Source organism: Aedes albopictus, chromosome 1, assembly GCF_035046485.1.
Source record: "Aedes albopictus strain Foshan chromosome 1, AalbF5, whole genome shotgun sequence".
Lineage (NCBI taxonomy): Eukaryota > Metazoa > Arthropoda > Insecta > Diptera > Culicidae > Aedes > Aedes albopictus.
This window is the reverse complement of record NC_085136.1, coordinates 75,162,765-75,180,176: the sequence shown is the minus strand read 5'-3', so window position 1 is coordinate 75,180,176 and position 17,412 is coordinate 75,162,765. Positions and strand designations below refer to the sequence as shown.

At 41.3% G+C, this 17,412-nt stretch overlaps 1 protein-coding gene across 11 annotated transcripts in view; it reads left to right on the top strand.

The window, feature by feature from the left end:
• The window catches only part of LOC109422059 (uncharacterized), a 255,013-nt gene that overhangs the window by 200,971 nt on the left and 36,630 nt on the right, over positions 1-17,412 (top strand). For all 11 annotated transcript variants that reach the window (XM_062844866.1, XM_062844865.1, XM_062844861.1 and 8 more), the window contains exon 3: positions 11,227-11,439. In XM_062844866.1, coding sequence (XP_062700850.1) covers positions 11,227-11,439 — 213 coding nt within the window. The remainder of the gene's footprint in view (positions 1-11,226; positions 11,440-17,412) is intronic.

Here is a 17,412-nt window from a genome sequence, read left to right as displayed (position 1 = left end):
AATGAGATACCAAATGCTGTGAGCCTTATTTCAGTAGCTTCTATGTAAGCTCCTTTCAGAAAATTGTAAAAGCACCTTGATGGGCCATAATAATCTTGGTGGTTAAAAATAAATGAAGGTGAAAAATAAACAAGGTGACTAAATTGTTAACTTCTCATTCAACATGGTGGTAACCCTATTCAATGCGAAGCCCCAACAAATCAAACGGAAACTGATTGCTGATCAGAGCGAGATATTTCCTCCAGTTTATCTCGATCGCGTTTTTTTTTTGTTTTTTTTTCTTGTATTGCTGCGTTGCGGGGAGGTGCGTTATGTTTTGTGTGTTCGGAATCAATAAATTGATCGTGCCGCGGCGCGGTGGCGCTTCGTAGAGCGGTGCGATAATTTTTGGTTATTACACTTTTTTCTTCAGAACTGACCTGTTACTGTTATCTGCTGTGCGCCGGTGCACGACGTATGCTATGCGATGCTATGCATGTGGGGACCTGATGAATTGTGAAAAAAAAAAAATTAAGAGCTCTAGCGGACTTTCTCGGAGGAGCGGCGATTATCGCCGCAGCCACGATGGAATGGGTCCAAGAGGATCCGGGAGGGGACTCACGGGGGCCGATTAATTAGGAAACAGTTAAAGACCTTTAGTACCTAGCGTAGCGGTTGGTTGGTTGGTTGGGGTCTGTTGTGTGCGATCATTAATCTTCCATTCATTCGGATAAAACGAGGGGCGAGACACATCGCCGTAGTAGTTAAGTGGAAGGAACAATACCATTTGCGCATACACGTAGGAAAGCGTATGATTGGCGCGCAAGTTGATCTACGGGAGCGAAAGGGTCAGGGAACGGTATTTGACCTGCGGGAGATTTGCACAAGCCTTTTGGGATTAGGAGTAGCGGGCTTCTAAAAAGGCGAATGATTGATTGCGGGAGACGGATGCTGATTATGGAGCTGGGGATGAAAAAGTTCAAACCGTTAAAATGTTGCGGTAGGAATTTGTCGGAGCCTAGCTGCACAATTGAATGGTTATCGTGGTTAAGGTATCCCAATAAACATAATCGCTGTACAACAGATGAATAAACCTCACTTAAGCTTAATTTTGGAAATTTTGGCTGAATAAGCTGTTATTCAGCTATCATTACTTGGGATGAGTCATTTTGAGAAGCTTTTAAGATATGACCAATATGTTGCTAATATATATCTGCTTCAATAACGGTGCTACAACCTAAGTGCCAATTAGCAATTATAATTGGCTTCAAATCAGCACTAAAAGCGTTTTCATGCGTTAATGCAGACTTATGAGTGTGAATAAACACTATTAGGATTTGCAATCCGTAGATGCATTATAGGGCCCGTATAGCCACAGCTGTAAAGGCGTGATTATTCAGCATGAACATTGTTGAGGGCTATGTGTTCGATTCCCGGTCGGTCCAGGAACTTTTCGTAAAGGAAATTCCCTTGACTTCCTTTAGCTTACAGTATTTATCTTCGTCCCTGCCACACGACATACAGATGCTCATAGAACACTAAGCTGAGCTACAGACTTTATCCCAGTGAAGACTTTACGCCAAGAAGAAGAAGAACACTAAGAAAAATAACACCCAACGAAACGCCTTACTATGTAATGGCCCAGTTTCCGTACTCTCATGTGCAACGGAAACTGTCTCAGCCTGCTATCAATTGCACTTGCAACTGCTCTATTAGCGCATCGCTGCAATAGCTTTTAGCTTCGTTTTTTTACATCTGCTCTACTATCCATACAATATAAATACCTAAAATCAATTGGATGGCATCCGTCGTATACAAGGTGGTCCCTTCTTATGCGGCGCCTGTCAATTCCAAAATCAATTCATTTCATTCGTTCGTTTTCCGCTGCGCTGATGGCTCAAACTGTGTAGGTGAACCATAAATTCTACAGTAGACGTTCACTTAATGCAACATTTTCATTGCGAAATGAATGTTGTTCAAACATTCAACAGATGGTAGGGCTTCTTTGATGTTAAAAATACATACAAGGTCATTGAGCTCATCCGAGGATGAACTCTTAACTTCATACTCGTTCAGTATTGCCATTTCCTTTTATTTTACAAATTAACATAATGGATGAACTTCGTTAGGAGGCTGTGCACGTGTTCACGCCTTGACGTTTGAGCGGCGCTGTGTTCATGAAAAATGTACCAGTTTCCATGGCCATCTTGGCAACACAGCTGGGCCCGAAAGACAAATGGATGAACGCGTTCATTCATCCATGCCCAAGTAACATTTTGACGGCCAATTAGTCTTGTAGAGGTTTTCAGAACCGTCATAACACCAAATATCTTTTATTTTGGTGTTATGATGGTTCTAGACCTCCTCTAGTCTATTTGAATAAAAAATGTTACAGGTGTGTGAGATGACTGTCAACTGGGAGTTTATTCCTTCATTCCAGTGTAGGAACGTAACTTACAAACGACAAAACCTATTTTTTTGTATGGAAAATTACCAATATAGAAGTGTTTCAAAGCTCAGTGTTTCCTAAATGAGTTATATTTATTTTCAAAATACTAAAAGTGTTAAATGACAAAGTAGTAACCAAGCACATATTGGTGTTGCAAAATTCACCGAATCCCAATTTATGATAAAAGGCCATGCAAATGTCCAGAGCCGACAGTGTTGAAAGAAGTGCAAGTATTACAACAAATATTAATGGGTTGCAAAGCTCAATGGTTTTTCAATCCAATGTAGTCATGCGTCAAACCCATTTCAGTATTGTTGATTGTAGTTGTACTTGAGACGCAAAATTTAGAAAACATTTGCATTTCTTTCTAGCATTTTTGGTTCTTGAGAAATGCACGTGGACCGTGACCGCAGAATGGGAACCACTGATCTTTTCAACACAACTATATTTTGGTAAGGGCTCTCTGATTCTCTGAGCTAGAAAATCAATTTTCTTTCGCGTGATTCGCGATCGATAGTTTGGTAACAGCTGATCTTTGCATGTAGCCCGTGGCCCTAGGTTGAGAATCACTGAGATGTACAAAACTTTTCAGAAACTACCTGATACTTCTCTGAAATGCCCTGAAACCGTTCGAAACGTTTGGAAACGCTTTGCCCCGCGAAAAGCTCTATAAGACCCCGTAGACTTCCTTGAATTTCAACTGAAGACCCGTGAAGGTCCCTGAAATGAACTGAAACACTTTGAAACCTCACAGAAAACTACCTTGAAACCAACGAAAACTTACCTTACTGTTCTACTGAAAAGCCCGGGAATCTCCCCTTGACCCCTCGAAACGCCACAAAACGCTATGAGCCATTTTTGATCGCCTGGGACCTCTATAAACTTCGCTTACACTCTTTTAGAATTGCTTTGAAACTTTTCAGATGGAATACCCTCTGAAACCCCCGAAAACTCCCTAAAACCACTGAACAATCTTTAAACGCATTGAAACTCCCTCCTCCCAAGCTCGACAGCAAGTCCCTGAAGTTCCCTGGAGGTCTACTGAAAACTCAAGCAATCCCCTGAGACCCTCTGAAATGTGTCGAAAAGCCTGGAAACGATTTCAAACGCTTTGAAACTCCTCCCCCTTTGGCCTCCGTAAACTTTCCTAAAATTCTGCTGAGCCGCCATGAATCCCCTGAAATTCCCTGAAGCTCTCTGGAACCCCTGAAACCTCCTGAAATCTGTTGGAACTACTAAAACCATACATAAAACCACCCTGAGACCCCCAAAAATTTCTTCAAAACCCTAAAGCTCCTTGAGTGGAAACCTCCCGAAACGCTTAAAAATGAAACACCGTAAACCTTTCAGAAAACTCCCCTGAGACCTTTGCAAACTTCCGTTAAACTCTACAGAATCTCTTTGAAACATCTTAAATCTAATGAAACGTCCTGAAACCCATTTGTAATCCCTCAGAAGATCTTATGAAACCCCATGATGCCCCATGAAATCCTCTGAAACCCCAGAAAACTCTCCTAAACCACTAAAAAGTCTTGGGATGCTTCTTGAGGTCTACTGAAAGCTCCTGAAGCCCCGCTGAGATCCGCTGAAAACTCATGAAATCCCCCGAAAGTCTCTGAAACTCTTCGAAACGCTTGGAAACGATTTTGAACACCTTGAAATTCGTTCGCCCTATAACCCCTCGAGTTGAAAACCTTCAAACCCCTTGAAGCCTCTTGACACGCTTTGAAACACATGGAAATCTGAGACCCTTTTAGACTTGCCCCAAACTCTACTGAAACCTCCTGCAACACCTTACAATTCCTCAGAAAACCCCCTGCCACTCTACTACAGAATCCCTTTGAAATCCCTTCAGGGTTGTTCATAAACCTGGTGAAATTCTAGGAGGGAAGGGGCGGTCTGGCCAAAGTCTATGCTCCATACAAATTTTCAAATTTTTGTATGAACAAAAGTCCACGAGTGGAGAAGGAGGGGATAGTCTGAGATGACCAAAATTTGGTCTACGTAGTAGTGGTTTATGAACGTACCCTTAGAATCCAATGAAAGGCCTTGAAACCCTTTCGTTGTCTCTCTGATGTTCTCAGGAAAGCCTATGTAACCTTTTGAAAACCCCGTAACACCTCCTGAAACAGCCTGAAGACTCCTTGGGATCCACTGAAAGCTCATCGAGTCCCCTGAAGCCTATCGAAATGCCTGGGAACGCTTTTAAATGCCTTGATGCTTCTTGAAATCTTCTAGAAAAACCCCTTGAGACCCCCGTGGACTTCCTTCAAAGTCCCATGAAGCCTTCTGAAACCCCTTGTAGCTTTCTTTAACGCTCTGTAGCTTTCTTTAATCCTATGCAGCTTTAAGAAATTCCCTGAAATCCACCTAAAACTCTTCGAAACCACACAGAAAACCACCCTCAGACCTCCAATAACTTTCATTAAAGCCTTAAAGCCCCTTAAGTTGAAATCCCTCAAACCCCTTGAAACCCTTTGAAACGCTTTGGAACACCTTCAAGCCTGAGACCCCTTTAGACTTGCCCTAAAATCTACTCAAACCTCCTGAAACTCCTTGTAACTTCTCAAACAACCCTCCGCAACTCCTGAAGATTTCGCTTAAACTCTACACTACAGAATCCCTTTGAAATCCCTTAGAATTCAATGAAAGGCCTTGAAACCCTTTGGTTGTCCCTCTGAAGTTCTCATGAAAGCCCATGTAGCCTTCTGAAACCCCCGCAACACCTCCTGAAACACCCTGAAGCAGCCCCCTTGGGATCCACTGAAAACTCTTCAAATCCCTTGAAGCCTTTCGAAATACCTGGGAACGCTTTTAAACGCCTTGAAGCTTCTTGAAAACCCCTTGAGACCACTGTAGAATCCCTTTCAATTCAATTGAAGCGCCTTGAAGCCCCCTGAAGTCCCCGAAGCCTTCCGAAACCCCCTGCAGTTTTCTGAAATGCTCTGCAGCTTTGTTTAACCCTATGCAGTTTTGATCCTCTGAAATCCACTAAAACTCCTTGTAACCATACGGAAAACCGCTTTGAGACCTCCAAAACCTTTAGTTAAAGCCCTTTAAGTTGAAATCCCTAAAACCCCTTGAAACCCTTTGAAACGCTTTAGAACACCTTGAAACCTGAGACCCCTGTAACCTTGTCCCAAACTCTACTGAAGCCCCCTGAAGTCCCCTGAAACCTTCCGAAACGCCCTGCAGCTTTTTTAACCCTGTGGAGTTTTCAGAAATCCCCTGAAATCCACTAAAACTCCTTGAAACCACACAGAAAACCACCCTGAGACGTCCAAAAACTTTCATTAAAGTCCTAAAACCCCTCATGTTGAAATCCCTAAAACCTCTGGAAGCCCTTTGAAACGCTTTGGAACACCTAGAAACCTGAGACCTCTTTAGACTTGCCCTAAACTCTACTGGAACCTCCTGAAACCCCTTGAAATCTCCTGAAACTCATTTCAACTACTCAGAAAGCCTCTTGCCATTCCTGAAGACTTCGCTTAACCCTTTGGAGCCGGCTTGTTTTGCCGCTGCTGTCGCAACCTCTGAAGTTCCCGTGAAAGCCCATAATCCCCATTGAACCCTCGAAAACTCTCCTGAAACCATGTAAAAGTGATGAAACCCTTCTGAAGTTGAACTGCAAGTCCCTGAAGCCCCAAAGATCCGTTGAAAACTGCTAAAATTTCTTGAAACGCCTCGAAGTACCTCCACTCACAATCAACTCTGACATCGGCCCAAATGGCTGCGCCCATAAGTCAAATAAGTGAATACGTGCATAGGTCCATCAGGTATCAGTAGGTCAACTCCAGAGGCACGTTCTCCTCCATTTGGGAAATTTGTGCCATGCATAGGTCCATAGCCTGATAGCCTGACAACTCTTTAAAATTCCAAGGCTATTACATACACTAATCGGCCATCGAACTTTCAGTTAACCCTTTGAAGCCGGAATTTTTTCAAGCGTTATTATGGAGTTTTTTCTACGTTTTTCTGTTGTTTTGGTGCTCAATTATGCAGAATATTTTTCTGGGTGTCCTAGGTCATCCAAACTATTTTTGAATTTAGGTCCTTAGATCTATGGAAGTAACGGTAACTTTTTTCATTATAGAAAGCTATGATGTGTAATCTATCATGCCTAGTAAGTCTTCTGAAAGGTTAATAGACAATATCAGATCAGTCAGGATATCCTAGGTCATACAAACTGTTCTTGAGTTTGGATCCTAAAGTCTACGGGTGTTACAGTAACTTCTTTCATTATACAACGCTACGATTTGTTATCTATCATGTCCAGTAAGTCTTCCGAAAGGTTAATAGACAATATCAGATCTGTCGGGATATCCCAGGTCATCCAAACTGTTCTTGAGTTTAGATTCTAAAGTGAATGGATGTAACGATAACTTCTTTCAATATACAAAGCCACGATTTGTAATCTATCGTGTCTAGTAAGTCTTCTGAAAGGTAAATAGACAACATCAGATCAGTCGGGATATCCTAGGTCATCCAAACTGTTCTTGAGTTTAGATCAATATCTGCGGGTGTTACAGTAAGTTCTTTTATTATACAAAGCTACGATTTGTAATCTATCATGTCCTATAAGTTTTCTAAAAAGTTAATAGACAATATCAGATCAGTCGGGATATCCTAGGTCATACAAACTGTCCTTGAGTATAGATTCATAAGTCTACGGGTGTAACGGTAACTTCTTTCATTATGCAAAGCTACGATTTGTAATCTATCGTGGCTAGTAAGTCTTCTGAAAGGTAAATAGACAACATCAGATCAGTCGGGATATCCCAGGTCTTCCAAACTGTTCTTGAGTTTAAATCCTAAAGCTTACGGGTGTAACGGTAACTTCTTTCATTATACAAAGCTACGATTTATAATCTATCATGTCCAGTAAGTCCTCTGTAAGGTTAATAGACAATATCAGATCAGTCGGGATATCCTAGGTCATCCAAACTGTTCTTGAGTTTAGATTCTAAAGTCTACGGGTGTAACGGTAACTTCTTTCGTTATACAAAGCTACGATTTGTAATCTATCGTGTCTAGTAAGTCTTCTAAAAGGTAAATAGACAACATCAGTTGGGATATCCCAGGTCATCCAAACTGTTCTTGAGTTTAGATCCTAAAGTGTAACGGTAACTGATTTCATGGGTTTTCGGCTTGCAGTCTAAAATAATTTGCGTTGACTGATTTCAGATCATCGCCGATGTTTCGGTCCAGGTATGGGACCTTCCTCAGGGCCTACAATTTATTGCAAATTGGCACAAACATAATGATTATTATGCATATAGTTTTTTAACAGTTGAATGTTTTGCACCTATCGAAGTTAACCTGTATCCAGAGAAGAAACGACGGCTTCAAGAAGATGCACCTCAATTGTCTCGGCAATTGCACCAGTTGTGCACCACGCGGTCCATCCACCACTACTGCTGCACCGGCAACAATTTGATAGATTGTTGAATTTGGCTTTCTTCCTTTCCCTGTTATTGGTACTGAGAGAACACCGAACAACGATTGACTCAATTTCCGCTGAAGCTGAAGCAGGAAATTATCGTGCCACGCACAGTTAATTCGAACGGACGACGAAGACGAGCGACGGTGGCGACGCTGATTGCGCATAAAATTATATCCCGCAAAGTGTTGCGCAATATGGCTGCGCGCGGTGCATGCGCTGCGCTTCGCAACGCATATGCCCATGTGCAATTTTTGACGCTCTGCACTGAAAGGCGGCTTGCAGTTGAAATTACTATTCTGAGGGTCAACTTAAATGCACAACGCCACTTGATTTGTGCAGACTGATTTTCGTTTCATCTCAACAGATTTATGTTTTCAATTCTACCATGGACCCGATTTACAATTAAAAAAAGTGTCTGTTGGCAGCCGGATTCGAACCAAGAACCTTGAAATCACCAGGCTCGCACGCTACCACTCAGCTATCGAACCGGTTGATAAGTGAGGAAACAAAACGCACACAAGAAGCGTTTGTTGGTCGATGATCACGTTTTGCCATGGTAAATTTGAAAACATTTGTGTGCTCGTCATTACCGCAAGCTGTCTATCAGTGTGATTGCGGCGGCGAGTGCGCCCGGTTCGATATTAGGGCAAACGAATTTCCAGGCAAACGAAAATCAGGCAGGCAGATGGCGTGGCACAGTTCCATGACTGTCGACAGTTTCGCACGTTGTGCAACGTGTTGTTGGCTGCGTTGTTTGAATGGATCGAAGATGCATCGCTCGATGACTGACTGCCCTTGCCAAACAAGGGGGTCGTTCCATCGAAAAGTACCGTCGTGCATTAGCCGATAATAGACCGTGACTGATTGTGATGCAACAACTTCAGTCAACAACAGGCTGTGATTGGATCCACTCCACTCGTCGAAGCGAATTTGTTTGGTTTTCTTTTGCCCATTCATTTGCCAGAGCCCTTCATAACTGCACAGAAGCCCTTGGAAGTCGGTCTGGGGGTCACATATGATGGGGGGACCGTTGTTCCTTGGAATTTGGCCCTATTTTCCTATTATTATGATTTCTAGTGCAAACACCACCGTATTGATGATAAAAAAACGTCAGGTCTATTAGATTGTTTCCAGGTCAGTGAGAAGCAATTCGGTCAAGCCATTCGAGTCAAATGGAGCATCCGAACATACAATTACTGTTCGGTGTATGGTTGTTACCCTAAGATTATTATTAGGTAAATGGTTACCATATAGAAAACAGTACAGCTTTAAAGTAGATGCAGACGAAAAAACATTGAAATCATTTAAAAATTATAATACACATGATTACTATAAAACGAATAATCAAAAAAGATAACCTGTATCATAATCATATGGTAATCGTTGCTTTATTCAAGTAAAGACCCCAACAATCGACTTTGATTAATCCACCTGTCATCCTCCATCAAAATGACAGCATCAGCACTTTCAATCTGGTCGGTGGCGCCATCGAGTCGAATCGAATCGCATCGAATCTAGCGAGGTTGTTGTCACCGTCGTCAGTCGTCAATCGTCAGAACATTAACCCACATTTCACACTTTCTCCCCACCGATCTCGGCGGTGGTGGAGCTTGACGTTGTTGGTTTGAGCGAGCATTTGTGTGAGGAGAGAACCACCCGTTTTGAACGAAACTGAAGAAAAGCGACTGCTTACGAGGTGTCATTAGCGTCATTACGCCAGTGACGATTATTATTGGTAACACCACCAACTTACTGGGAGGGTAATTGAGACCACCTTTTGAGACTTGTAGTGTATGTATTTTCGAAGGGGTTGGAAGCTTGAGGCTTTCCAATTTGCCTACCAAGTAGTGGAGATTGAGGTAAAATGAGCCTCTTCACGGATTGAAACCCCAATTCAGGCAGATGCTTCAAGAATGTAGTTTAGTGAGCTCATAAGGTGTGGAGCGGACCTGGTATGATGGTTAAAACACGTGGCAATCACGCCGAGGACCTGGGATCGAATCCCACTCCCGACCAACTCGCAAAATGTGAGTTTTTCCTTCGGAAAGGAAGTGAAGCCTGGGGCTAAAAATCTTGTTAATACAGATGAGAAAGAAAGCTCATAAGGTTTATGAAACCATTACGGTAAACAATAATTCACTCTGAATTGCAGATTTTTTCTTTTTAAAGAAAACCGGAAAAACGATCAGTTGCTGTTGAATTAATAAAGGAAAAATTTGCGTAAAATTTTGCAGAATTTCTGGAAGAATTTTAAGCGGAAGCCTGTTTTTTTTTTGTGAAAAGCTCCACTCGGTAGAAAACGCCTTCGGGAGGTTCCTTCATTAAACTTTTTTTTTGTTTCAAAAATCATATGTTCGGTTTGAAGAGTTTCAAATGCACAGTCACCAGGCCCACCTGCAAATTGTTCTGGAAAATTCCCAGTAGAAATACTAGGTTGGTTGCGCTGAAAATTCATGGAAAAAAATTTAAAAAAAAAATTAATAGAATATAAAAATTTATAAAAATCGGAAACATTGCCAAATGTTGCCTGGAACATTTTCGTTGAAATTTGTGTCACATACTCTTGTAAAGTTCCGGGAAGCATTGAGGGTAATACCTACCGGAAATTCCTTTCATTAGGAGCTGATTTTTAAATTTGACAAATTCTGCGAATTCCACCAGTTTTTTTTTAGCCTTTTAAATACAATCAGAACTTTCATTGTGAATTCCACAAAGATTCTGTAAGGTTCTTTTAATTTGTTTCTTTTAAGCTTCAGAGCTTTCGTCAAAACTTTTTTAGGTTTTTGTTTCAGTAATTCCACCATACCGACTAATACCACAGACAAACAGACGTAACACCTTGAACGATTTTCATGGAAATCCATCGCCCAGTTCACACTACCATCACCTGGTGGAAAAGTTGCACGAATCACTGTGTTGTGCAATATCGTCAACAGAAGGCGCTAGTGTGAAACGTCAAACGCATAGAAAAACGATGCGCGCGCCTCTGGTTGTGAAAGCCACAACTATGAAAATTTAAAATGATCGTTAAAAGCGTGGTTGATGGAAATTTCGCAAGTGTTACGTCTGTTTGTCTGTGCTAATACCTTGTCTTGGAATGATACCTGACTTTGGTATGCTGCAGTTATGTGTCAGTTATTATCTTCTCACACTTTCAATTGTTTACTTATGATACGTATGGAAGAAAAATGAAATTATTGCAGATTACGATAACTTTCATACAATGTATTGAACAGAAATATGTATTTTTTCATCCAAAGTTGATAATTTTTCGTTGCCTAACCTCACATTTGATCGCCAATAGCAGTTCCATTTTTTCTCATCAATTTCTCTCCCCTTTATCTCTTCCAAACAGTGCTGAACGTGGCCGCCGGCAAAGCCCCGATGCAGATCTCGACCGATGCCGCCGGAATCCCACAGAAGGCCATCGACGGATCGACGTCTGCGTTCTTCTCGCCCGAAACATGTTCCCTGACGAAGCCGGAACGCGTCCCCTGGTGGTACGTGAACCTACTGGAACCGTACATGGTGCAGCTGGTCCGGCTGGACTTCGGAAAGTCGTGCTGCGGTAAGTGTTTGCTGAGTTTTTGATAACCATAACTAGGGTATAAATTTACTTCGTCACGTGCGCTGATTCCCGTCATATCAGACGGAAAGTAGCCAAAAATTGCCTATATTCCGACTTACCTTTACCAATGACTCATCAAGTTGGTAGCAAATACTGGTAATCGAACAATAACGCGAAACTTCACGTTTCAATTTCACTCCACTTACAAGTTACAAATTTTCTCGTTTTGCCTACGACGAAGGCAACCGCACCTAAGCAGCAGCTAGCCGAACTGTTCTTCATCACCGTTCGATTTTCACTTCGCCAGATTCACTTGTTGAACCAACCTTCAATTCACACCCCACAAATGCTCTGTGGCACTTCAATTTCGGGCTATTAAGAAAAATAAAAAAATAAAATAAAAAAATGAAAAAAAAATTAAAAAAAAAAACTTTAAAGTTGGATATCACTGCTGCAGAATGCAGCAAAAGCTGTTCAATCAATCAAATCAATCGCTTTTTCCCGTCGGTAAAATGTTTGTTTGCAGTTCTCTTCGCCTAGGAAAAATGCGAACAAAGCTGTACATCCATCTCAATTTAAAAACTTTCTGCTGAATAGTACTTTGAACACATGATTTGATTTTGATTGAGCAGAATTTGACCGCTTTTCGAAAAAAACATCTACGGTCAAATCATAATGTTTGACCATCCTATGTACTATAGTGTCACGTGGAAGGTGTGTTGGGAATTGAATTCAGGTTGTACCTGAAATAGACGTTGGCTAGACGGAAATAGAATTCCAGGGAGAATTATTCAATCTTATTATCTTAAGGAAATTGTTGGTCTTTAAAAATATTTTTTAACATGATATGGAAGCTAATTTATAGACTAGTAATTGATACCAAATTGGTCATGTTGCTTTAGACGAGGTGCAAGAATAAAATCGATCATTATTGGTCGGAACTCAGTTAGACGGGAATTAGATAAAAACCCTAGTTAATGAAAAGTTTAAAGTTTAAATGTTCGAATGCCTGTTTACTGCATAATTACAGACTATTTTAAAGAGATTCTGAAACCTAATTGCCACATCTCCGAAATGGCTAGTTCGAAAGCAATTAGAGTCATACAGGGGATGGCCAAAATGTTTGGGATAGGCCACTTTTTTTTCTCTCACAAAAAAGTTCAACAAGCTATAACTTTTCATAGAGCGCATCAAAAAATCTCAAATTTTGACTGTTTGTCAACCTATTATGTGTGCATCATTGGTACAAATTTGGGCTCGATTGATTAATATTTCGCAAAGTTAGAACCGTTCGGGTAAAACACTATTTTTCAGACAACTCATTTTTGAGCTGTCATATCTCGAAAACCAGTGAACCGAATTGAATGAAATTTTGAACGTACACTAACAATATGTAAATGCGTCACAAACTATTAAAACATAGGTACTTTTTAAACGTTGAAAAAAAGTTATCATAAATTGCCACTTTTTGGATTTTTCTCGAAAAAAAAAAATTTTTTACATTAATGTCAATAAATTTTAGTTTTGATATCCAAAGATTTTCCACTTCCGTTCTCAAGTTATCTCTAATCAGATATATTAGAACCTATTTAGATTGAAGGAAGAACACATTTAGTATTTTTTGTGTGGTATTGTAAATTTGGCTTATTTTCCTCTATATGGGTAAAAATTTCAATCCGGTATAACTTAATTCGCCGTGAAAAAATATTACATTTTATAACGTCGTATTAAGTATCATTATATTGTTGACAAACGTTATAAAATTTATTAAATTCGGTTCACTGGTTTCCGAGATATGACAGTTCAAAAATTAGCTGTCTAAATAATAGTGTTTTACCCAAACAGTTCTAACTTCGCGAAATATTATTCAATCGAGCCCAAAATTGTACCAATGATGCACATATAATAGGTTGACAAACAGTCAAAATTTGAGATTTTTTGATGCACTCTATGAAAAGTTACAGCATAATGAATTTTTTTGTGGGAGAAAAAAGTGGCCTATCCCAAACATTTTGGCCATCCCCTGTAGTTTCACATTTCGACAAACCAATTTTCCCAACTCCCACACGCAAATCTATTCAAAAAATGCCATTCGAGAAAAAACCCACCTTCTACCCACAAGTGAGGAGCTGAGGTCAACGACACCATTCACTCATCGAAACCGAAACCCCTTCAACCGTCGTAGTCGTCGTCGTCATTACATCCCTCCAGCAATGCAATGTGCGGCGAGGCGAGAGTGGCAAGTTCAAGTTTCAAAAATTGTAAATATACTTTCCACCATCCACTACTGTAGTAACTGCCTTTTAAAAACGGGTCGACATTCACCTACCTATGGTCGTAACGTCGCGTCATAACCTTCCTTCTTCGTTCGGTCAGGCTTCGAGTATTCGAACATGTGAGAGAGTTGCTTGCTGTGCGATCCAGTCGAATTCAGTCAAGTAGTCTAGTACCATCTAGCAGTCCATTGTCGAAGTGAGGGAGAGTGGAATAAAATGCGCATCTTCATGGGAATTTCCGCTTACAATTTACTGTGGTCTTCCAGAATGGTAGTTATTCAAAAAAATGTTTTTATAATAATTATACAACATATTTTTATTTTAAAACATCATGAGGTTTCGAGTGGTTTCCCGGGAGTTTCAGGGTATTTCCAAGGGGCGTTTCATAGGCATATCAATGGTTTCTGGAGGGTTCCGGAGGAGTTCCCGTTGTATTGAGGGGTGCCCAACTAACAATCGCCAACCGCAAACAAGCATGCATGCTGAATTGTTGCTTTATAATAGTAATTATAGCTGAACTAAAATTATGCTGTACACATTACTGTACAAATTCTATTTCAATTGAAAAAGTAGCCAATGTTCAACTTTTCGTATTGGTATTGACAATGATAATTTAAAACACTTTTCAAGCGTTCAATAAGATTTTTATTCGACTCTCAGTAATTCCTTTACAACATAGTTTAACAAGCCTTTTTCTGCATCTTGTTAAGTTCATGTACAAATTAGGACATGTATCTGTATAATGTGTTTTTCACAAGTACAATGAGTGCTTTCGTTTTATCATACTTCGACTCAGAGTACATGATGAAAAACGCGTGTTTTTACTGAACAACAGCTGGATTAAACTGTTGTTCACTTCTTCACCATAATGTTGTGCTAATTCATCACTGCTGAATAGGAGTCGAAGTCTGATCATTATTAAACCACGGGAAGTTTATGCTTTGATTCATCATCTCTAGGATGGCGCAGATAGGAAGGCATGCGGCTGGCAATCGACAAGTCACGAGTTTGAATCTGAATTTAGGTAAATTTAAATGTAGTTATTATTTCACAATATTTGTTCACAGCATTAAGTTCCAATCATAAACTCTCGTGGAAATTGAAATATTTTGCATTTTTTTTATTTTTAATCATTTTTGCTAAAGCTAAATAACAGCTTTACTATATAGTTGTAAAACGATTTAACAACAAACAGTTCAGCTGGTACACAACACTATGCTTCATAGTTTCTCCAAATTTGTGTGAAAAAACCCCGAACAAAGGTTGTGCCTGAAAATTATCAAAATGTTATATAGCTGTTATCATGCTGAATCAATTCGTCGTAAAGGTGCCTGTAAAATGAGTGATTGTTAGTTGGGTGGTTTAAGGGACGTTTCAGCAAGGCATTTCAAGACTTTCCGGGGACTATAGGGGGTTTCCAAGGATGTTCTAGAGGGAGTTCTAGAGGATGTTGATGCGTTTCAAGGCATTTCAAATGGATTCAGGGCGTTTCGAAACGCGCCTGAAACATCCTGGAAACCCATGGAATCCCCTTAAAATGGTCCAGAACACCCCGATACCCGACTAGAACCGCTTTGAATCGTTCTTGACACCACCTGAAGTCAGGAAACTCCCAGAAACCCCCAGAAACTCCCAGATACCCCCTGAAGAGCTTCTGAAACCCTCTGATACTCCTAGAACACATTTGCAACCCTCCTGAAACCTCCTGAAACTACCTCATACCGTCTGGAACAATCACGACGACCCAGGACCTTCCTTGCAGCCCCTAGAACGACCCTGAAATCAGGAATGGAAACGCTCACATGCAAAGAGGTACATTCACTTGCTACTCTCTAAGTTCAGAAGGATGTTATCAAAACAACGGTGTACTTGTAGCTTTCAAGTTTATCTAAAACTTTGCCGAATACAGTAAAGATTCCAGACTTCTTAAGACTGTTTGTCTTAATGCCAAATATTTGCCATTGTAGCCCGCCATTCATCCAAGGTTGCCATGATTCACGTCGTGTTGAGAGAGTTACTAGGGCGACTCTCCACGCGGTGAATGTAAATTACACTCACTCTGGGGAGAGTAACCTTCGTAGCTCTCTCACGAGTTCAGTATCCATGTGCGACCTTTACAGTATTCGCCGAAGTTTTAGTTAAAATTACAAGAAACAAGTCTTACCTTTTTATAGCATGCTTCTGAACAGAGATAGTAGCAAGTGAATGTAACTCTTTTCAAGTGAGTGTTCCCATCCCTGCCTGAAACCTCGTGGTACATCCCAGGGAGCCTCCAGAAACTCCCTAAGATACCTGGTTACATTCCTGCAACGCCCCTGAAGCACTCCTGCACCACCCTGAAATTCTAAAAGCTTTAGAACACCTCTGAAACCCTTTGAAAACATCTGCAACGCCTCTGGAATCACCTGGAACGTTTCTGAAACACCCTGGAATTCCCCTAAAACTCCTTGAAACTTCCTGGAACGACCTTGAAACCTCCTGAAACCCCATGACCCATGATACCGTCCGAAACAACCAGAACGCCGCTGAAACGTGCTGAAGCACCTATAACGACATTCGACCCTGGAACGCCCCTGGGAACCTCCAGAAACTCCCTGAGACATCCAATTACATTTCTTGAACGCCCTGAAATTCCCTGGAAAGCCCTATAACATCTCTGAAACCCCCTTGAAAACCTTTGCAACGCTTCTGAAATTCCCTGGAATGCCTCTGAATTACTCTGGAACTCCCCTAACACTCCTTGAAACTCCGTGGAATGCCTTTGAAACGCTCATTCAACTCCCTGAAACCCTATGGAACACTCCTAAAACTCCCTTAAATCCCCTGGAACACCCCTGATACCCCTTGATAACCCCCTGGAACGATCATGAAATGCTCTGGAACATCCCTCGAGTGCTTCTGAAACCGCCTGGAACACCCTGAAACCCCTTGAAAACATCTGCAACGCCTCAGAAACACCATGGAACTCCCGTAAAACTTCTTGAAACGCCCTGTAACGCCCTTGAAACTCCCTGAAACCCCATGACTCATGATACCGTCCGAAACAAGCAGAACGCCGCTGAAACCTCCTGAAGCCCCTATAACGACCTTCGATCCTGGAACGCCCCTGGGAACCTCCAGAAACTCCATGAGGCACCCAGTTACACTTTTGGAACGCCTTGAAATTCCCTGGAAAGCCCTAGAACACCTCTGAAACTCCGTTGAAAACCTTTGCAAAGTATCTGAAATCCCCTGGAATGCCACTGAAATACTCTGGATCTCCCCTAACACTCCCTGAAACTCCGTGGAACGCCTTTGAAACACTCCTAAAACTCCCTGGAACCCTATGGAGCACTCCTAAAACTTCCTGAAATCCCCTGGAACTCCCCTGAAACCCCTTGATAATCCTGGAACAATCATGAAATCCCCTGGAACATCCCATGAGTGTTTCTGAAACCACCTGGAACACCCTGAAACCCCTTGAAAACTCCTGGAACGCCCAATAATCGCCGAACCCCTCTGGAAAGCCACCTAGAACACACCTGGCACTCCCTTGAAACCCTTCCTAAACCCCCTGAGACTCTCTGGAACACCTCTAGAACGCCCCTGAAAACGAAAAAAAATCTGAAGTGCGAAGAAAAAAATAATTTTTAAAATCGCGACGGGGATGCAATTTTAAACCATCCAAAAGTGTGAAGGACAGACATCCTTCTATGTC